The 24,347-nt window shown below is 37.5% G+C and overlaps 1 protein-coding gene across 7 annotated transcripts in view; it reads right to left on the bottom strand.

The window, feature by feature from the left end:
* ERCC6L2 (ERCC excision repair 6 like 2) overlaps positions 1-24,347 on the bottom strand; it is a 185,525-nt gene that overhangs the window by 142,282 nt on the left and 18,896 nt on the right. For 3 of the 7 annotated variants that reach the window (XM_032164597.2, XM_032164598.2, XM_032164596.2), the window contains exon 3: positions 15,775-16,199. In XM_032164597.2, the coding sequence (XP_032020488.1) occupies positions 15,775-16,199 (425 nt within the window). Of the gene's footprint in view, positions 1-15,774; positions 16,200-20,179; positions 20,606-24,347 lie in introns of those variants that run through there. The other 4 variants (XM_032164599.2, XM_032164600.2, XM_058445738.1 and 1 more) reach the window with 3 other exon arrangements.

The following is a 24,347-nucleotide window of genomic DNA, read 5'->3' as shown; positions in this document are numbered from 1 at the left end:
TTGGCAGGGTTGTTTTAAAGATTAGGAAGAAAGGCATATGAGGTATCCATATGGAAGAAAATAACTGATCATTACCTTACGAAAATAAATAAGAAGAAAAACTATATAAAACAAAAAACTATGCGAGAATTAGAAAAAGTATGGAAAAAAGTATACTTAACAAGGGTGTGGATACCTATAATCTGAATCCCAAATGATAGAAGAAAACAAATGATACAGAAGTATCTGAAGAAATAAAAGCTGAAAACTTAACTGATTTTAAAAATCAAGCCACAGATTCAAGATCTTCTAAGAACCAAAACCAAAACAAAATGAAAACCAAAAACAAACTAACAAAAAACCACAAGCAGGTGCTTCACTGAAACAACTTGAGACAGCAAAATATTTGTTAAAAGCAGCCAGAAAAAAAACAACAGATCACCTACAAAAAAGCAACAACTGGGCACCCGTGTAATCCCAGCACTTGGGGAGGCCAAGGCAGGCAGATCATTTTAGCCCAGGAATTCGAGACCAGCCTGGGCAACATGGCAAAACCCCATCTCTACAAAAATTAGCTGGGCACAGGGTGGCTCATGTCTGTATCACTAGCTACCTGGAAAGCTGAAGTAGGAGGATTGCTCGAACCCAGGAGAATGAGGCTGCAGTGGGCCGTGTTGCACCACTGCACTCCAGCCTGGGTCACACAGCAAGACACTGTCTCAAAATAAAAAATAAAAATAAAAATAAAACACAAATAGACAAGTAGCTGACCTTGCAGGAAAAAGAATGGAAGATACTATACAACAGAATATTTTCAAAGTGATAATAAAAGCAACCTATATTTTTGTACCTACGGATGATATTCAAGAATGAAGGGTAAAGATTTTCAGACAACCAAAAAGTGAGCCAATTCATCACCAAAAGCACCACACAAAAGAAACTAACTAAAGAATGTTTTCAGGTACAAGGAAAATGACTCTAGTTAGAAGATCGGTGACACAGGGAAAAATTAAAAGCAACAAAAATGGTAAATATATACAAAATATATATGTATATTGATTGACATTACAAAACAATAAAAAAGTTTGGCTGAAATCAAGTAACAGATTAAAAGCTACCACAGCCTGTAATCCCAGCACTTTGGGAGGCCAAGGCGGGTGGATCACGAGGTCAGGAGATCAAGATCATCCTGGCTAACACGATGAAACCCCGTCTCTACTGAAAATACAAAAAATTAGCCAGGTGCGGTGGCGGGCGCCTGTAGTCCCAGCTACTCAGGAGGCTGAGGCAGGAGAATGGTGTGAACCTGGGAGGTGGAGCTTGCCGTGAACCGATGTGTCACGCCACTACACTCCAGCCTGGGGGATAGAGCAAGACTCTCTCAACAACAAAAAAAGCTATGACAACAAATGTGTATCAGTCAGAAGGAGCACAAGTGTAGTGATAATATTCTGAGGTCACTATGCTGTAGCGAGGAAATTAAAGTACTAATTCACGTTAGATCATGATAAATCAATGGTATCTGTTGTAATCTCTAGGGTAACCATTAATAGAAGAATAAAAGAATGTGTACCTAATAAAAGGGGATAATAAAGTAATAGGAAACAATCTATCCAAAAGGACACAAAAAAAGTGGGAAAAACATGACATGGAATAAATAAAAAGCAAACAGTAAAATACTAAGTTTAAATCCAAATATATTAGGAAGCACATTATATGGAAATGGACTAAACTGTCTAAACAAAGATAAAGACTGTCCAAATAAAATATATTTCCTTGCCATTTACAAGAAAAACTTCTAAAAAAAGGGATAAAAATTCTAATTAGAAAATAAAAATGACAGACCATGTAAACCAAATTCAAAGAAAATTGATATAGCTATATTCATATCAGATAAAGATGCTGAGGCAAAAAAGCATTAAGAAATTAAACAGGCACACTTTAACTTAATATTGATAATAAAATTAGTTCACTTGGAAATTTTAAGAAGTCTAAATGTATCAATAAAGAAAAACTTACTGAAATAAAAGCAGACAAATCCACAAGCACAATGGTAGATTTTAAAATAACTCAGCAAGAACAAAATAATCAGTAAAGATACAGAAGACTTTTAATAACATGATTGTCAACCTTGACCTAACGAACATTTGCTAGAACACTGCACACTACTGCAAAGCAGTTTCATTTTAAGTACCCATGAAATATTTGCCAAAGTTGACATATGGGGCCTGGTGCAGTGGCTCATGCCTGTAATCCCAGCATTTTGGGAGGCTGAGGCGGGCGGATCACCTGAGGTCAGGAGTTCGAAACCAGCCTGGCTAACATGGTGAAATCCCGTTTCTACTAAAAATATAAAAAATTAGCTGGGCATGGTGGTGTGTGCCTGTAATCCCAGCTACTCAGAAGGCTGAGGCAGGAGAATCACTTGAACCCAGGAGGCAGAGGTTGCGGTGAGCCAAGATCATGCCATTGCACTCCAGCTTGGGCAACAAGAGTGAAACTCTGTCTCAAAAAAAAAAAAAAAAAGGTTGACATATGCCAGGCCACAGAAGTCTCAATACATTTCAGTAGACAGAAACCATACAGAATATGTTCTTTGATCACAATACAAGAAACTAAAAATAACAAAAATATAAGCAGAAAATCTCCAAATGTTTGGACAGTAAGGAACAGAGTTCAAACAACTCTCAATATAAATTATAAAATATTTGAATTAAATAATGGGTAACAATACACGTTAAATTTATAGAATATGGCTAAAGCTGTACCTTAGAGACTTAAATGAATATTACAGACATTCCCCAACTTATGATAGTTCAACTTGCAATTTTTCAACTTACAATGGTGTAAAAATAATATGCATTCAGTAGAACTGTAAATCAAGTACCCATACAATCATTGTTTTTCACTTTTAGCAAAATATTCAATAAACTACATGAGATTCAACACTTTAGTATGAAACAGGCATTGTGTTAGATGATTTTGCCCAACTATATGCTAATGTAAATGTTCTGAGCATGTTTAAGGTAGGATAGGCTAAGCTGTAATGTTCAGTAGGTTAGATGTATTGAATGTGTTTTCAACTACAATATTTTCAACTTACAATGGGTTTATGGGGACTTAACCCCACTGTAAGTCAAGGAGCATCTGTATTAGGAAAGAAGAGGGACTATTACTCAGTTATCAAAGAATCTATCTAAAAAACCTATGAAAATAACAGAAAATTTAACACAAAAAAGCAGAAATTACTAAAGCATACAATGAAAATGATCAGCAATGCCAAATGATCATCCTTTGAAAGAATTTTTTAAATAAACCCCTGGCAAAATTATTGAAGAAAAAATAGAAGAGAAAAGGCAAACAAAAAATATGTATAACCCATAATAATGCTTTGCCAATAAATGTAAAAATTTAGAGGAAATGTAGAAATAGAACTTATCAAAAACCGACATAAGAAAAGGAAATTTACATACTCATAAAACCATGAAATAAACCTGAATATGTAATTATAAACCTTCCACAAAGAAAGTTAAGGGCCAGATAGTTTCACCAACAAATTCTACCTAATGCTTAAGAAAAATGTAATGCCAATCTGTAACAGACCCTTTCAGGGTTTAGAAAAAGGGGAAAATATTCTCACCTCGTTTTATGAGTTCAGCGTAACTTTGATAAGAAAACCTGACAAGACCATTATAATACAGTAAATTTACAAGCCAATTTCCCTTACTCATATAGAAGCCAAACTCTTAAACAAAATATTAGCACACAGAACACAGAAATTTAAAAAAGGAAATAATAGATACCAAAACCAAACTGGGTATATTCTGCAAATATAAGTTTGGTTTAACCTTTGAAATTTAGGTATTAGGTAGTTATCAGCTAGGTATCTTAGGCATTACACTTAGCATTCCTAACACTTAGATTCCTTAAAATGAGAATAGAATGACCTATTTACAAGAAACATATTTTATCTGAAGCAGTACATTATTAGGTACACTGCAAAAAGTTGAGAATGTATATTTTGTCATTAGAGCAACCACTAAAAATAAAAAGCAAAGAAGTATAGATAAAAAGTCAATAGAAAAATTAAAATAAAATTCTAAAACATATCATATCAACTCAAAAGGCAAATGAGACTGTTTCTGAATGAACAGAAATGTTATATCCAAATCCAAACATAAGAATTAACATTAAATGTAAATGAACTAAATATTCCAATTAAATATCAGAGATTGTCAGAATGAATAAAAGAGCTGTCTACAAAGGACATTTCATAGTAAGAAAATGGTCAATTTATCAGGAAGATATAACAACCATAAAGGTTTGTAACCCTAATAACGGAGCTTCAAAATATATGAAGGTAAAACTAGCAGATTAAAAGAAATAGACACATCTGGCTGGGCACAGTGGTTCACACCTATAATCCCAGCACTTTGGGAGGTCTAGGTGGGTGGATCACTTGAGGTCAGGAGTCCGAGATCAGCCTGGCCAACATGGTGAAACCCTGCTTCTACTAAAAATACAAAAATTAGCCGGGTGTGGTGGCACACACCTAAAATCCCAGCTACTTGGGAGGCTGAGGCATGAGAATCACTTGAACCAGGAGGCAGAGGTTGCAATGAGCCGAGATCACCACTGCGCTCCAGCCTGGGCGAGGGAGCAGGACCTTGCCTCAAAAAAAAAAAAAAAAAAAAAAAAAAAAAATTTATACACTTCACCCAGAAACTTGACTTTTAGGAATCTATCCTACAGAGAAATACTCTTAGAATTCTATCCTACAGATATTCACTATTTGCTATTTCCTAAAATAGGCAACAACCCAAAAATCCTTCTCCCTAGGTCCCTAGAGGAATGGTAAAGTAAGTTACAGAACATATAATCTATAGTATGCAGTAATTTATTAATTAATGAATGGGGACAATCCTTATATACCAACATAAAAAGATCTCCAAGACCCATGTTTAAGTGAAAAAAAACAAGTAGAATAAAATATGGAAATAACAGTCCTATTTTTTAAATTTATTTACACATACATTAAACTTATAACTTGTTCAACCAAATAAAAAAACAGATTGGACTTCATAAAACTTAACTTTCGTGCATCAAAGTAAAATAACAAGAAAATAAAAAGACAACTACAGAATGGGAGAAAATATTTGCAAATCATATACCTGATGAGGGATTAGTATCCAAAATATATAAAGATTCTTACAACTCAACAATAAAGACAATGAAATTAAAAAACAGGCAAAAGACTTAAATATATATTTCTTTCTCTAAAGATATACAAAGGGCCAAAAAAGCACAAGAAAAGATGTTCAACATCATTGGCCATTACAGAAATGCAAATCGAAACGGTAATGAAATACCACTTAACACATAGCAGGATGGCTATAATGAAGAAAAACAAAAAATAACAAGTGTTGGCAATGATGCGGAGGCATAGGAAGCCTGGACAATTGTTGGTAGGAATGTAAAATATTTTAGCCATTGTGGAAAATAGTATTGCAGTTCCTCAAAAAAAAAAAAAAAAAACCAAAACAATGAATTACCATAAAACCCAGTAATTCCAATTCTAGGAATATATACAAGAGAAATGTTTGTACACAAATGTTTACAGAAGCATTATTCATAATAACTAAAAGTGGAAACAATCCAGAAACTAGAAAGAGGAGGGAGTTGCACAACATTCTGAATGCATTAAATGCACTCAATTAATCATTTTAAATAATGAATTAATGTTGTGTGGACTTAACCTCAATTTAAAAATTACAGCTTGCATTTTTGTAAGAATGTGTTTGTGTATTACAGTGTAATCAGAATTATTTTTATTCTAGAAAAAAGTTACAAAGTATGTATGTAAAGTGTCAAGTCAGTAAATATCAATGATTCAATTAACGGGAACTTTTTTTTGAGACAGAGTTACATTCCTGTTGCCCAGGCTGGAGTGCAATGGCACGATCTTGACTCACCGCAACCTCCACCTCCCGCGTCCAAGTGATTCTCCTGCCTCAGCCTCCTGAGTTAGTTGGGATTACAGGCATGCGCCACCATGCCCAGCTAATTTTGTATTTTTAGTAGAGACAGGGTTTCTCCATGTTGGTCAGGCTGGTCTTGAACTCCCGACCTCTGGTGATCTGCCCACCTCAGCCTCCCAAAGTGCTAGGATTACAGGCAAACAGTAGCTATTTTTAATCCCAGCACTTTGGGAGGCAGAAGTGGGCAAGCTCAGGAGTTTAAGGCCAGCCTGGGCAGCATGGTGAAATCCCACCTCTACAAAAAATACAAAAATTACCCAGGCCTGGTAATGTGCATCTGTAGTCCCAGCTACTCGGGAGGCTGAGGTGGGAGGATCACTTGAGCCCAGGAGGTCAAGGCTGCAGTGAGCCAACACTGCACCACTGCACTCCAGCCTGGGCAAAACAGCAAGACACTGTCTCAAAAAACAAAAACACATTAGCTATTTTTCTGGCATCATTCCTTAAGGTAGAAGGCTTTGTTTCTTGCATATGATCTTGTATATAATAAACAAAGTAGCTTTTGCAAATTATAAAAAAATGAAAAATAGGATGGTTAAAACTTGTCCTAAGTTTTAAAATATTCTAACAAACTTTGCATGTCAATTTGCAGGACTTATCATAAAGCCTTTGGTGTCTGACCAACCAGTTTCATACTAGCTATGTGACATTGGGCAATTTACATAACCTTTCTATAAATTTTAATATTTTCACCAATTAAATAGAGGCAAGAATATCTAATTAACATGAATGTTTAATGGAAAATGTTTATCATAGAGCCTGGCAAATATAGACAATATAAGTTATAACCATAGAACCATAATGTTACCCAATTCAACTTAAAATTCACTAACGCATTCAATAAAAATATATTTATTACCTACTAAATACCAAGACGCTGGAATAGTCTAGATGAAAGGCTATTTCTATAATTCAGTAGTGTGAAATCAAGCTGATTTGGGGTGGCAGGGAAGAGGTAGTTAGGACATGTGCTGAAGGAGCATGGTTGAGAAAAAAGTAGACAGATGAACAGAAAATAAACAGTTACTAAAGAATCCAGTGAGAGATTAATGCGAGCAAACTGGCTGATGTAGAACATAAATTAAAGAGAAAGGATACTCCACAAATAACTGAGTTTAGGCACTAGACAATTTAAATATTGTTAACACCACCTAAGTAAAAGATCTTTGATGCATGTTCACAATTTTCATTTTATAAATATTTTTAAAGTTATGTTTTCTATTTAAAAATACATCACCTAATATTAGAATTTACTGAATTCTTTGATGGTGTAAAAAAGCATAACATTTTGGGTTCTGACTACCTTTTGGAATATAACTTAACACTGATCACAGAAAATTTATAACTAAAAGTATAGGTAATTGGCATATTGACTGGAAAGGGGGATGAAAAAACTTTTTAGGGTAATGGAATTGTCCTATATTTTGATTAGCATATTAGTTACACAGACATAGACATTTGTCAAAGCTCATTAAGTAATATACCTGAGATCTGTGCATTTTACAGTTTAAGTGTACCTTAATTAAAGAATTAAAGATACACACATGTACACACACACACACATATATATTGATAGATACACTCTTTAATTTTAGGCCACTGGTCCTCAAAGGCTACTGAAAAGACAAAAGAGATACCTATTAGATACCATAACAATTTAAATGAGGTAATATAAGATCTAATCCACTGATTTGCTCTTAACTCACCTACGGATTGTTTCATTATAGGAAAATTATATTCCTAATTGTGCAAATTCATAGTTCAATTTGCTCATCTATCCAAGGTGATATACAATCTTAATTCTAACTTTGTCAAATTCTCTAAAACAAAGATATGTGAAATGTATCTTGTGTTTAAGAATCTCAGATCTTTGGAAGATATTTCATAGGTGGCAGCTAAATTTATAAACTCTAAGTATAGATTAGCTTTACTTAATTCACTAAATCCACTAATGATTTTTAAAAATCTTTGTATCTTATTTAAATCATCTACACTACCTCTTAACACTACTCATCCACCCACCCCCCAAAAATTTAAGTTGAAATAGTAATAAACTTTAGTTGAGAATACAAACTAACTGGAGAAGCTAGCTAAAACCACTAACAAACTCTTAGCTATATATTAATTATATTAATTAAAATATACTAATAGGTATTATGGCAATGCTAGCAGTAAAGTGTCAATATACAAAAGATAGTCAGGGAAGGGAGGATGTGAAGAACAGCACAGGTGGATTTTATAGACCAGGACTATAAATGGCACTCATCACTTCTACCCTTATTTCTGCTGGCAGAACCCAGTCACAAGCTCCACTGACACGCAAGGAGATCTGGGAAATGCAGTCTCTGTCAGCTAGCCCAAACTCTTAAGAAGGCAAAGGAAATACGTATTTTGGGTGGAGATCTAGCCATCTTATCACACTATAGTGGTCCAGTAGAGGTCTATCAAAATACTAATTCACAGAAGACTAAAGACAAATTTACAATGAAGGTTTACAAAACTTATCTGCAAAGAAAAAGCCAGAACATGTTTTATTGTGGAATAGTTCTAAAATTGCTTATAGATGAAAAGAACAAAAACAAGTATGTAAATCAGTCACCTCTAGAATAGTGAAAGGCCAAAAACTGCATTTCAGAAATGAAATACAACTCTGGGAAAGCCTTCTGTTTTTACACGCATTCCTTTCTAAACTCTGTCAAGCCAACAGTTTTATAAGTCATCTTTCCTCACACAGTCAGCTCATGACATACTGAGTAAATCTGAGGCTGGGAAAAAGGGCAACAAACCTTCCCTTAGACCAGAACAGAGGAAGGCATAGCAAAAATTGTCTATTTCTTATAGGACAAAAAAGAAAAAAATGTCTACTACCTTATTTTTCAACTCCCTGGGAGATACAAAGGTACAGAAAGAGTGGTTCAGAAACACACTTCAAAAGTATGATTTTTGCTTGCTTTGAAGAAAAAAAAAAAAAAACAAAACAAAACACAAAGTGCTGTTTTGAAATGGGGTCTAGCTCACTTATCTTTACAAAGTTCTCCCCTAAAATCAGAACTACATGCCAAAACAAGAAATACAATTTTATCTGTGAAATACTAGTACATTTTTGTTTCTGCTTAAAAGGGCTCAGGGATCTGGGGGCTAATTAACCTTCCACACTGGATATTACAGCATTTTCTCAATGAACGAAAAAAAGACAATATTATTTTTCTCTTTATTACTATATTCCTGAGTGAATAACATGACTTGAGATCCCAAGAACCTTCATATTTTAGTGTAGTTTTGAATCTACTGAAGATCTTATTATCCAAAAAAGGTACTGAAAATAACCTAAGAAAGCTTTAATTATCAGCAATCCCATTTCTCTCAAGAGTGAGGTTTACTATACATCTTTTTAATATGACAGCCTTCAGTAATGACATTTTCAATAATGTAATATCTAATAATATAGAAACAAAAATTCAAAGAATGTCTTCATGCTTTGCAAAATTCTCTCTCTGCTACTCAAAAAGTACTATTATCTTCTTTGCATAGCAGATGAGAAAATAAATATGGTAAGACATATTACTGCATCTGCTTAATAGAAGTCCTCAAGACTTTGGTGTCTGTAAAAGCTAATTACCACATTACGATTAAAAACTAAATTATTTTGATTCAATGAATTTGAGCTCTTCTCTTGTGATAAACCTTTCAAATACTATATTAGAGCTATGCCTTCAGTAAAAAATAAAATTCATTAAAACTCAATTCAAAACTCAAAGTTTGGTGGGTTTCCAAAAGCAAAGTATGAAAACACCAATTTCTCTGTGGAGTCTTCTTTGACACCCCCAGGCAGGCTTGTTTCTCCCCTCCAACCCACTTACCAGACTAGATGATGACTCTTGGCCTCATTTCCTTTTATTATTCTTTTGTGAACTCTGTAAGGTAGGTGTATTACTCAGGGTTCTCTAGAGGGACAGAACTAGTGGAATAGAGATATATGGGGAGTTATATTAAGTATTATCTCACACAATCACGAAGTGCCACAATAGCATGTCTGCAGGCTGAAGAGCAAGGAGAGCCAGTCCGAGTTCCAAAACTGAAGAACTTGAGTCCAACGTTCAAGGACAGGAAGCATCCAGCATGGGAGAAAGATGCAGTCTGGGAGGCTAGGCCAGTCTCTCTTTTCACATTTTTCTGCCTGCTTACATTCTAGCCACACTGGCAGCTGATAAGACTGTGCCCACCAGATTAAGGATGGGTCTGTCTTTCCCAGCCCACTGACTCAAATGTTAATCTCTTTTGGCATCACCCTCACAGACACTCCCTAGATCAATACTTTGTATCCTTCAATCCAATCAAGTTGACACTCAGTAGTAACCATCACAGTAGGTATCATATGCATTTATATTTATATTGGCTCTTCAGTGCCAATCACAGTGCCTGGCCCAGAGTGAGTACTTATTAAATGTCAACCAATTGAACAAATGGTTAAAAGTTGAGTAAAAGGCTTTTAATTAACTGTATTATTAAGTCAAAAGAAGAAGGCAGTATATGATAGAAGAGGAAAAAAATAAGAGTTCTAGAATAGAAATGAAAATTATTACTTCTGTGCCTGACCCTAGATAGGGAAGTCATTCCTGTGCCTGTTTTACGTACTAAGTTAAAAAGCTGAACAAAATTATCTCTAATATCATTTCCATTTCTAAAAGTATTTTTTTTTTAACTATGAAATGGTCATCATCCTATGTATAAATATTCACACAGAGGCCAGGCACAGTAGTTCCTGCCTGTAATCCCAGCACTTTGAGAGGTCAAGGCAGGCAGACCACTTGAGCTCAGGAGTTCAAGACCAGCCTGGGCAACTCGGGAAAACCCCATCTCTACCAAAAATACAAAAAATTAGCTGGGCATGGTGGTGAGCAACTATGATCCCAGCTACTTGGGAGGCTGAGGTGGGAGGATCGCTGGGCCCCTGAGGCGGAGGTTGCAGTGAGCTGAGATCTCGCTACTGTACTCCACCCTGAATGACAGAGTGAGACCCCCATCTCAAAAAAACAAAACAAGAACAAAAAAAAAGATTTACATAGACTAAACATCCCTTAATCAATGTTCACTGAACTCACAAGATTAATAAAAGTTTTCTATCCCCTCTGAAAAACATACCATCTGAGCAAAGGCTCTCAAACTTAAGTGGGCCTCAGAATTACCTGAAGCATCTGTTAAAACACAGATTGCCGTCCTCTCCTACTCCCCCCGAGTTCACAATTCAGTATGTCTGCAGTGAGACCCCGGAATTTACAATCCTAACAAGTTCCCAGGTGACACTAATGCTGCTGACCCAAAGATCCACTTGAGAGAACCACTACTCCATGGTAAGCACCCACTCACCTTCTTTTCCTATCACTGAGTGGGGTCTGATTACCAAAGGTCAGGTTCCCAAACTTGTATACTCCAGTTGAAATTATTGTACTTATACTAGCTAATTATCACGTAAATGTACAAAGGGATTAATTTTCAAGTTACCTGTTGAATCAGATGTGAAAATCCTGTGAAATATTGGGAGATAGTCATAAAAATCTTGGATTTTGTATTCAAATTTCCTTAAGTATCTTTAATTTTTCAGTCCCACTAAAACCAAAAATAGTAGGTGATGAACTGCATGGTGTTTAACATATCAAGGCCACAATGGACATGAGGAAATCTGGGAGTGATAGATATGTTCATCATCTTGGCTGTGATGATCTTTTCTTGGATATGTGTATGTGGGATAAAATGTATTAATGTCTGCTACTTTAAAATGCAACAAAAGATGGATGGATATTACAAAACCATGTATAATGAAATATTAACAGATCTAAGTGGTGAGAATATGGCTTCTCATTGTACCATTCTTTCAACCCTTCTAATATTTTAGAAAAATGTCAGAAGATATTTGGGAAAAATTAGTTCATAATCTTTGACAAAAAAATCTTCAATCTGCTTATAAGATAGTAGTTATTATGTGACTCTATTTTTTGCATATGTATGTTTGTGTGTGTGTTCACAGAAGTATATGTATGTATGTGGGCATATCATTACGTATGTTGCATGTTCATCTGTGCCCTCTTCACCAGATCTGTCCTTCCAATTCACTTTAAAAATACTCAGGTCTTTCCTACCCCCAAACAACACAAAACAAACAAAAAAGAAACCCCCTCAAATTTTCATCTCTCTCTTCAGCTACTACTAGGTCACTTTTATTCCCTTTCAAAGCCAAATTTCTTAAAGAGGTAAATATACGTTCTATGTCCATGTCTTCACCTACTCCATTATGGCTTGTGTCTGAAAGCTCCAGCAAAATGGCTCTTGCTCAGCATATCAATGATTTCTATGTCATTAGAACAAATGGACATTTTTCAATTCTCATCCCCTGTAGAATGTAAAATATTAAAAGTGAATTTAAATTCACTTTTAAATTTGAAATGAGGGAAGGAAACTTTATTTGGTATGTAAAACAAGCTTTAAAAAGACTTCAATTTCATATCATGGCCAAATTAGAATATAAAAAGGGGGAAATTAAATGGATGAAATCAAGAAACAGGAACAAAAAAGAAGAAAATAAGATAAAACTATAGCTCAAACAGTAAATGTCAATGGTCTATTTTCATTATCAATTAATTTTACTACATTCTGAAATTTTAGTTAACACAGTAATCATTCATATTTCTTCAACCGGCTTATATCTATAAAAGCTTTATCTATCTATAGAAGCTCTATCTTAAATGGGTCTTTCAAACCACCCATCTATGTAGAAATTATTCCCTGAGTTATAACAACAATAACTAGAGAACTAGGTTCCCAAGCATCAGACAAATCCAGCTGAGTATCAAAATTAGTACAGAAACCATTTCCTAATCTTCAGACGGTGCTCCCTCAAAAACTTGCACAGCACATTAACAGCATGTACCACAACATCTCCAAGTCCTTTCATGATTACAGTGTATCAGGTAATAGAAAATTCTGCAGTAAAATCAGCTCCTTTAAAAATAATCCTATGAACTGTAAAATAAATTTCTTTGTAACATGGGCCTCAGAGATGAAAGACAGCCTTCAAATTTGAGACTACAATGTGCAAAAGAATTTGAATTCGAATTGTATTTAAGTTGCAGGATGGTGGTTCCCAAACAGATCACTTTTTGTATGTAGTACCCTCACGTTTCTTCTTGTGTGTGAGACAGAGTCTCACTCTGTTGCCAGGCTGGAGTGCAGTGGCACAATCTCGGCTCACTGCAACCTCTGCCTCCCAGGCTCAAGAGATTCTCCTGCCTTGGCCTCCCAAGTAGCTGGGACTACAGGCGTGGGCCACCATGCCCAGCTAATTTTTGTATTTTTAGTAGAGATGGGGTTTCACCATGTTGGCCAGGATGGTCTCGATCTCTTCACCTCGTGATCCGCCTGCCTCGGCCTCCCAAAGTGCTGGGATTACAGGCGTGAACCACCAAACCCAGCCTCATGTTTATTTTGAAGATGAACATGCACTGGCTAATCAAAGAATTGTAGTAACAAACATTCTACCACAGGCAAAAACAGTAAAAGTATATGTGAAAAGTTACAGCAGGGCTTTAATTAATTAATTAATTTTCCTCTAGTACTCATCTGTAATCTTGGTCACAGATGGCATTACTGAAACACCACGGGTTCGGTCTAAGACCTGCTACTTACCATACAGTCAGCCAATCACTGAGACAACATGTATTGCCAAGGAAAAATGCTTTAATCAGGCACTGTAGCCAAGGATCAGTCTCAAATCCATCTCCCTGATTAAAATTAGGAGTTTTTACAGCAGGGAAGAAATGTAACAATGTATGGGAAAACAGGAACTTGGGAGGGCTAAGGAAGTAATCTGATGAATGATAGGCCTGGTGTCTCACTGTCTGAATTCTATGATCTGGTGAGTTTCAGTTCTTTGATACTTTTTGAGAGGCCTAGGGGTCCTTTCCTGAGGAAGGAACTCAGATAAAACAAATACAAGTTTAAAGCTTTAGGACCAGAAGGGTCAATTTCTATGTTTATCCAAAAACAAACAAACAAACAAAACTGTCTGTGGGACTGTTGGGTCAGTTTCAGTGGTAGTTTCTTGAAGGCTCTTTTCTTTATTCTTGCTGTCTATCCTCCACCTACAGGCTGGCGTGCTAAATGATTGTTTGTGGAATAAATGGAGAAGGCAAATTCATTTATTCCACAAACAATCATTTAGTATGTCCAGTGTGCAGGTCTAAACTATCTGCACTGCCTAGGCTTGAAGGAACATAAAGTATGGTTAATGGTAATACGATTATTGAAAGACTTTATTTTAGCCTAGTTTTTCACACCAGACCTTTACACACAGTAGCATTATTTGGCTATTTTTTTTCTTTTATTTTTCCTTATTCCATCATTGGTGCCTGAAATTTGGCTATTTATAAATGTTAAATTTAGTTTTCCACTTACCTTTGAGTTCCAATAACTAATGGAGGTAATATGAAGAAGAAAATAAGTTAAACTCAATTATAAGAAAGGAAGCAGAATAACTTAATCACAAACTAGGCACGCACTCCTGAAAATCTAAAGTGATTGTTTAGTATAAAATCTAGATTCAAAACTCTATTGTTCTTGGATCACAAACCTCTTTGAAAATCTAAGGAAAGCTAAAGACCCTGTAGTAGGCAGCTTCTGACAGGACTCCCAATAATACCCACCTCTTCATATTCCCAGTCCTGTTTAATCTCCTTCCCTTTAGTTCTGGCTGGACCTAGCAACTTGCTTCTAATGAGAATATGACAAAAGTGAGGGGATGTCTCTTGTGTTATTACATCACCAAAGACCATGACTTCTGTTTTACTAGTGCTGTCTCTTGCCCTCCTACTTGCTCTCCTTTTATGAAGCAAGCTACCTTGTGTGAGATGCCCCATGAAGAGGCCCATGTGTCAAGGAAGCAAAGGAGGCCTCCAGCCAACAGCTCACAAGAAACTGAGGCCAAGAACCCACAAGGAACTGAATCCTGCCAACAAACAATTCACTTCCTAGGTGGGCTAGGAAGTGAATCTTCCCCAGTCACCTTGAGATGACTGCAGCCCTGTGAGAGGCAAAGCTAGAGGACCAGGCTAGGCGGCAGCTGGATTCCCGACCCACAGAAACTGTGAGACAATACATGAATATTGTTTTAAGCTGCTAAATTTAGCATAATTTGTTATACAGAAACAGATTAACTACAACAAATCCCCTCTTTAGGAAAGTATGTATGTGCACAAATTCTAGTACACATTTTAGGGAATTTTGAAGTCTCTCTAAAGTTCTCAAACAGAACTGCTAGTGACCCAGGGATTCCAGATTAAGAAACTTCTAACATGATAAACTTCAAACAATATGCACAAAAGGCCTATAGGAACAATTTAACCATGCTACGCGGCATAACAAACATTAGAATGCTTTCCTTCCATAAAGTAGTAAGAAAGTTAAATGACTTCAAATATATTGATATCTTAGTACCAGTATTACCAAAGGTAAAATCAAACCAAGTGGTACCAAAACATTATTTTGGAATAAAATATTTCATAGGTACTGAAGAATGATAAAATAACTGAGACATTGTCCTCAGCTTTGAGGACTTCACTATCTAGTTAGTGAGACAAACACAAACATACACACGAACACACAAAATAGCTATCATAACAGCAGTACAAATAAAGATTTACATATAGTATCCACTCATGTACACAGTAAAGTGACTTTACTGTTATAACATAATTAAAATAAATACCTGTACTGTTTTTCCAAGTCCCATGTCATCACCCAGAATGCACCCTCTTCCATGGATGTAGTGTCCATAAAGAAACCGGGCTCCTTCTCTTTGGTAGTCTCTCAAATACCTATTGATGGTATAAGGAATAGAGTCTCCATCGTCAGATAATTTAAAAGCAACAGAGGATGATGGAAATTTTCGGTTTGGGAAATAAGGTTTTTCCAAATCTTCATCATCAAATATAAGATTTCTAGGGCAATCTTTAACAAATTTTACTTCTTGAAGCTGTTTAAGAGGTATTTTCCTTTCTTGAAAATCTGAATATAAGACGACTGCAAATGACTTGCCATTTTCATCCGCTGTGATAGATTTTATGCTTGCTTCACAAAGTTTTCCATTATCTGGAAAAGGGGCAAGACATCTTTCTCCAGGATGCCATATGTCTGCAAGAATAAAGAAAATAAAGTTTCCAAAGCTAGCTTATAAAGTAACACCTCATTTATCCACAGCTGTGAGAAACAACATATACCTCACATAAATGCCTTTTCCAAAAAACTGGAACAAGATAAATTATAACATGTATAGATATTTTTTGAAAATAGATTTTCAGATATTCTCCTATAATAAACAGAATAAAGGGTACATACTTTATTTCCATTGGTTCTTACCCTGGCTATGTGTCATCATCTCCCCTGGAGTTTAAAAATATACATTCTTAGACACCACCTCTAGTGATTCTTATTCAGTGGATAGGGGTCACAGGCATCTGGTTTTATTGTTTTGTTTGGTTGTTATTGTTGAATTCAAAAGATCATTCTGACGCACACCCAGGGTTGAGAACCACTGACTAAAATATTCTTGCTGACTCATGAACATATATATACACACATATATTTCATGATATGGTAGAGTAATCGTGAATAGGACTTGGTAATGAGTAAACTAAAATCCTCTGGACAGCAATGCTTTGTGGTTCATCTGTCTGCTTTTTTACAGTTATTCCATTGCCTTTCTCTAGAAACAGCTGTTTCTTTTCACTGCAATATTGCTGCCTCTAAACCTTTACTTCAACCACTGCTTTTATACAGCTAACCATGGGAACCTCCAATTCAACTACAGTGATGTCACAGCTTTTCCTCTTCTGGGTTTTGAATATTTATTTTAAGAGATGAATTCTAAGATCTCTTTCTGCTAAGATCCTATTATTCTTTAAAGAGTATTACCTCTCTATGAACTTATTCTGTGACTAACTGTACAGCTATCTATTTTATTTTCTCAGAAAATACACCACTATGAACGAGGAAGGAGCCTATAGAGTATACTATTGGTACAATTAAAAAGCATCAAATAAAGAAAACTAAGTAAAAGTAATTTTCCAAATGGAATTTCTTATGGCAAGAATCCAAAAATAATTCTATGGCTACAAATACAAGAACACTAAGAATTATTTTTCTTATACATTTCGCACTGAGATCAGATAACCACTGGCAGTTTCCTAGGGTCTTCCTGATGACCTCGAGTTAGATATTTATAACATTTAAGATTACAACATGACATGGTTATACTATCTAAAGCAAGAATAGCTCATTATATTCCTCATCCATCAGTTGTTCCTCAAAAGTAAAGCCACTAACTTTGATGAGGTTATTTTACCATAACAATAATGAGTACAGAGGGAAAAACCTTCTCTCCCACTCTACTCTCTGGACCCAAACTGTTGACAACTGTTACACCATTCTAAAAGAGTGTTTTAATGTCAAACTAAAGCCTCGATCCACTGTACAAGTAAAACAACATATAGGTCAATGGGCCCAATTTTCTTAACAGTACTATTTGCACCTTAAAACCTAAAGCAACCCTTACAGCAATTCTTAACACATATATCTCCCATTATGTGTTTGCCTACCCTATCATTTTTTGACTTATTTTATTATCTATTATTCAACATATGTGATTTAAGCACAAATTATTCACCAAATATTATACCACACAATGAGTATAAAATGAAGAAAACTAATGTCAAAAATGATGGTGACTAATAGTCTTCCTATATTTCATTAACTGGCATCATCATCTAACCAACTTTTCAAGGTAGAAAACCATTAGTCAGCCCTTAAACCTCATTTAATATTACTCCTTACATCCAATCCATCAGAATGTCCTGCTTCTACTTCAAAAATGAATCACTTTCCTCCATGCCACCATCTCCCTAAAGCAAAGGCTGGCAAACATTTTCTGTAGAGTCAGTTATTAGCTATTTGTTACTTCAGATTTTGTAGGCCAGTCTCTTGCCCTTGTAATGCACAAGCAACCAGACAATACATAAACAAATGGGCACAGTTTTGTAAATAAAACTTTATTTAGAAAAAGAAGTGTCACACCAGTTTTAGCCCACAGGCAGTAGTTTGCAGACCTCTGTTTTAAAGCATGCCACCATCAACTTTCCCTAAAATATGCCTAAACAGTCTCTCTGCTCCCAGTCCACCTATTTAGAGTAGGGTGCCCATTATTCTCTATCTCATCATTTTATTGCCTCTGTAGCACTTATCATAACATTTAATTATCATGTCCACTTGTTTTTGTCTTTTTCTTCGAGTAGAGAGTAATTTCTTTTCCAAGAAAAAGTTCGTACTGTTATAAATTTTATCCCCAGGACCAACACAGAGTCACACAGCAGACATTCCATGAACATGTGAATTTATTACACATTTTTTTTCTTTCTTTTTTAGACAAGAGTGTCTCTGTCGCCCAGTCTGGAGTGTCATGGCACAATCATAGCTCACTGTAAACTCCAACTCCTGAGCTCAGCCATCCTCCCGCCTCAGCCTCCTGAGTAGCTGGGACTACAGGTGCGCACAGCCATGCCTGGCTAAATTTTTTATTGTTAGTAGAGACAGGGTCTCGCTTATGTTGTCCAGGCTGGCCTCAAACTATCCTCCCGCCTCAGCTTCCCCAAAGTACTGGGATTACAGGTGTGAGCCACCTCGCTTGGCCTATTACAAATTATCTCACAAATCCTTGATATCTTGCGAGAAAACTAAAAAGTACACAAACATATTCATAACTGTAAAAAGTGCATTGGAAGAAGAGTGGTATGAGAAGGGAGTATTGAGAAACCTAATTTAAAAGGAAAAGGGGTCCAAGAACTGTATCTCAGATAAGTGTACAGCATGTGCAAAAAAAAAAAAGCCTTAAGAGAATCACACAACTTATTGGAGTATTTTGGGTTTCTGAGTTTGGATAATTTCAAGAACGAAATAAATTCAGTTAAGTTTGAGTTAGAAATGGAATCTCTCAGTATCCAAACTACAGAACAACTGCTTAAATTGTGAAGATTTCCTGTTGGATTTAACAGAGAAATGGGTTAAGTCTCCTATAATTTAGTGAGTTGAAATCATTTGTTTTGGTTTAAACTAATTACCAACTCAACTCATTCTGGTGATAGGGTCTCTCTCTCCCTCTTCCACTCCAATGGCCTCCTCAAGCATTCCTCAAGCGTGTTCCCACCTCGGGGCCCTGGAGCTTTCTGCTCCTTCCACCAATTTCCCTAAATACCAGAATGAGTAGATATATCAAAAGGAATGAGCGTCCCAGTCACAATATCCACTCGGCAGCTTAATCTATTTTTAGCTGCCAGTCTCCTACAGGTATTTATATGTTTCATCAATTCCTAGAATTCAGGCTTGTAACTTGCCCTCTCTGAGCTTTAGCTCTGCATTCATCTATTTAATGAGATCGATATCTTCCTCAAAGGAAAGCAAGTAAACAATCAGCATATTGCTGGGCTCAGGAAAATCACTCAATACCTGGTAGCTTTTGTTATACAGCACAATTATTAATGAAAGCTACTCATTTGGGTGCCAGAAGGCATCCCAGATGACTTGTGGTAGATAATCACACCTTCTTTAAACCTCCTATTTAAGGCAGAATATAATGCCCTGACTCAATAGGCAATAAAACTCAATTGAACTAAATATCTCAACCTTCATTTATCTACTTACAACAAACTTCTGCCATTCCTAACAACTGGGGCATACAAGGATAAAGAATGAAAATAATGTTTACTGAGTGCTTAATATGGGCCAGACGCGGGGTCACATAAATGCTTTGCGTATTCCCCACGTCATTTAATAATCTCAAGAACCTAGTAATGAACCCAGTTTTACAGATGAGAAGCCTGCCGAAAGTTGCTTAGCAAGTAACTGTCAGAGGCAGCACTAGATCCCACGGGCTGACTCCCGAGTCCAGGTTCTCAACACTGAATCGGAGATTTGGTCCCAGGCCTGGTGGGGTTCACAATTTGCAGCTGTCACTGACGAGGATCTACAGGGCAAAACCCCAACCCAAAGGGCACCGGCAAGAACTGGTCCAACGCGACGCAGCAGACAGGCCTCTGGGTAAGGGGCGAGCGCGGAGCTGGTACCTTTGCTTGCGGTTTCCGCGCGGGGCTGTGGCGCCGACGGATCCATCCGGCCAGGGGGAGGGGCCGAGCCCGGCTGCACGTAACACCCGGAAGGCGGCGGAGGACAGCGAGGTGGCTGGCCAGCGGGCCAATGGCGGCCAACGCCACTTCCGGCCGCCCTCCAAGCATCGCTCTCCGGCAACCCGAAGCCACGGGATAGAGGAGGGGGATCCCAGCAAAGGTAGCGACTAAGGGGACCCAAGGAGAACAGGAGGGCGACGTCCGGAGCGGCGGCAGAGGCAGGGGACGCTGTGTGAGGCTGGCAAGGCGGTGTTCACCTAGTTCTCTCAGGCTCCGCCGCCGCCGGTGGAGGACTGGAGGCTGGCAAGGCGAACCCCAGATCTTCCTAGGCTCTGACCTCCGTCGCCTAACCCCCGCAACTTCCAACCTGGTCTTGGAAAATCCCGCGAGAACGGGCTCCCCAATTGTCATTGGGATCTCGCGAGAACGAAATCTTCCTTTCTGTGGGCGGAGCAATCTTCCCGATGTCTCTCCCCTCAGAGGCCAGTAGCAGGAAGGGCCGCGGGAGTTGCGAGTGTCGCGAGGTTTGAGGTCGCTTGGTGGGCCGGGCGCTCTGCGAAGCTGGAAATAACTGGGCGGCTTGAGAATGCGGTACCTGTAAAGGGCCGCTTAGGCGGTGGAGGCCTGGCAGAGGGCGTCCCCGCGGTTGCGGCTTCTGGCTTCTCTGTGGAGCTTGGTTCTTCCGTGGTGGTGCAGCAGCCCCGGAACTTCAGGAGCCACTCCCTCCTTGGAGGGCTCTCTGGGACACCCACGGGGGCCAAGTGAAACTAGCGCGTTTTCTTGGATCCTACACTTTATAGCGAATCATAAATACTTTTAATACAAAGCCAACAACATTTGCTGCAAATAAACGTAAAAATACTGTTAAAGCGTAAAGTGTTTTCCTCCGTACCATCTGACGTTTCTGGCGGTTCGCTGAACGCAGGAGAACGCTGAGCCGTCTGCACTGATCCGGGAGCATCTTCAGGGCAGCGCCGCCCACCCGCGAGGTGAATGAAGGACACCGCCTCTGACACTCCCAGGCAGCACAGATAGACGGATCCGTAAGTGGCTCCCGCGCATGTTAAAATTTGTATACTGTAAGGTATTTCATGGATTGAGTGAAATACCTGACGGGGCCTGTATCCGTTCCCTATTGCCACAATAACCAATAACCACAAACTTTGTAGCTTGAAACAGCACAAATGTATCATCTGACAGACAATGCATTTATTATCTCGCGGTTCTGTAGGTCAGAAGTACTACCTGGGTGTCACCCGGGCTGCACTCCTTTCTGGTGACTCCACAGGACAATCCTTAGCTTGCCTTTGCCAGCTTCTGTCCACATTCCTTGGCTTTGGTCCCTTCCTCCATCTTCAAAGCCAGTGATGTGCCATCTCTCTGACCCTTCCATCCTCAAGTCTACCGCTGATTGCAGCTGGAAAAGATTCTGAGGGCTCACCTGAGTAATCCAGGATCATCTTCCCATTTCCAGGTCTCTGCCCTTGATCACATCAGCAGAATCCTTTTGCCATGTAAGCTAATATATTCACGAATTCCGGAGATTAGGAGATAAACATCTTTGGGGGATCGTTATTCTGCCTACAGTAGTGTCTTAAGAAAACAATATGGCTGTTTGCAAATAGATCTCAGTTCTTTGGCAGATACTAAGAACTAGTAGTATGTGTTCATAAAATGCTTAATTTAAAATAACACTTGTTTGCTTACCGGGAGGTAATAACTTCAAGCCCAAGTGAAACATCTAACTCAGCCATCTATGTGTGAGTTGTTGGCCAAATCACTTCTCCGTGTTTTATTGTCCTCACTCATTACCATTACAGTGAGGCTAATAATAGTAAACTACCTAAAAATGGTAATTGTAAAAAATTAGATAATTAAGTAAAACTCCTAAAACAGTGGCTGGTCGTAGTAAGGAATATATGTATTGTTATTACTATTATTATCAATGGAATGCATCCACTTGAAAGTTGCATTCTGCATAGCCATTATGTCAGTTTATTATTTTGGCTAATAGGCCGGGCGCGGTGGTTCATGCCTGTAATCCCAGCACTCTGGGAGGCCAAGGTGGGCGGATCACGAGGTCAAGAGATCGAGACCATCCTGGCCAACATGGTGAAACCCCGTCTCTAATAAAAATACAAAAAGTAGCTGGGCGTGGTGGCACATGCCTGTAGTCCCAGCTACTCGGGAGGCTGAGGCAGGAGAATCGCTTGAACCCAGGAGGCAGAGGTTGCAGTGAGCCGACTTTGCGCCACTGCACTCCAATCTGGCAACACAGCGAAAAACACTACTAATTATAATTGCAATTCTTGATTCTAACGTGCACCCTGATATTGGAAATCTTAAAATCTAGAAAAATCTGCTGCTTGTTATTGATGGATTATATCTCTTTTCACATTGTCTCTAAAATCAAAATGGCAAATTGAAATTTTAATCAAGCTTCTTTTTTTTCCCTACAACTACCAGGGAAGAAGTGTGATTTTTTTTCCCCTCTCTGAAATGACTAGTTGTGTAATTTTGTCTTATTTTTCCAGAGGTCCATTGAGTTAGGATGTAGCTCTTGACAGAGCTGACCTCTAAATAGAAGTGATAAGCAAATTCAGAAATAAATTTTGATTTAAATGGAAGGTATCTGGTTGAAGGAATACCCTTGTGACTAACAAAAGAGGAGGATACCTCATTTTCTGAGTGTTTATTATTTAACCTCACTGCTGTACTTACAATGTATACTGAAGCAGAAATAATCATGACATGAAAATATGTCCTAGTGAACTAGTTGCCTCATAAAGTTAGACATCCTCAAATATTCCTTCCCCCAGTAGCTTTTGTCTTTGCATTGACATCCTTGTCTAGGTGCTGATGTTGTGAACATCTAACACTGTCAGTCCAGTCACTTCAAAGTTAAACTGAATATCTTGTAAAATATTAAGGAATTCCTGTAGTTAATACGTGTGATGTTGGATAAATCACATGAATGAACTGAATCACATACAAAACTTTTGGCAAAGGAAGATCTAGCAAAAATTAAGCCAATGAAAACTACAAAAGAGAAAAAACACAGATGGTGATAACACAGGCGTTTCAAAAGAGGCTCATGGAAGGATGATTAAAGCCACCAATAATTTGCCAAAAAATAGTCTCTCTTTATCTTCACACTGCAAAAGTCAAATATATATCTGTATGTGGTTGACAGATCTCCACAATTGTGAGTTAATCTAGCAAAAAGGCACCAGAAAAAAATAGATATGAAACTCTAAGACAACACAAGAAATTAAGTCTTTCGAGTTTTAGTTAGATGATTGTAGGTTGCAGCATTTCTCCCTTCATACATAGTTCCAACCAATGGAAAAAAAAGAAGAAGGAAGCAAAGATGAGTGAAGGCAAGAGAAAGGGGATAAAATAGACCTGTCCTTCCTTGCCACAAATAACCTAAATCTTAAAGTTTAAAACTCAACATTGCACAACAATGTGAACATACTTAACACTATTAAACTGTACACTTAAAAATGGTTAAGAAGGTACATTTTATATAATATGTTCTTTCTTATCACAATTTAAAAAGCAAAACACGACAAAAAAGCTCTGGCCAAAGAAAGGAAAATTTGAGGCTTGAATGAGGTATAGTGAAAGATATATAGAGTCAGTGTTAGAAGTATGTCATGGTCCCATATATCATTACACCTCGAATATTCACCAACACCATTTTTACTTCATAGACTCAATAAATAGGCTCAAATAATAGAACATTTAATACCTCATGTCAGATAAGTATAAAAATCCTGCAACAAAACACCAAGAAACACTGGTTGAAACGTTTTATAAAAACTCAAAATATAAAAGCGAATGCTTATACACTGTTGATGGGAATGTAAATTAGTACAACCTTTATGGAAAACAGTATGGAGCTTTCTCAAAGAACTAAAAATAGAATTACCATTTGATGCAGGAATCCCACTACTGAGTACCCAAAGGAAAATAAATCATTATATTGAAAAGACACCCACACTTGTATGTTATCACAGTAAAGTTCACAATAACAATGTCATTGAATCGATCTAAGTGTCTATCAAGAGATGACTGGATAAGGAAAATGTGGTACATAAACACC

Source organism: Hylobates moloch, unplaced genomic scaffold (assembly GCF_009828535.3).
Source record: "Hylobates moloch isolate HMO894 unplaced genomic scaffold, HMol_V3 SCAFFOLD_10, whole genome shotgun sequence".
NCBI classification, from domain to species: Eukaryota; Metazoa; Chordata; class Mammalia; order Primates; family Hylobatidae; genus Hylobates; species Hylobates moloch.
This window is presented reverse-complemented; position numbering and strand designations above follow the sequence as displayed.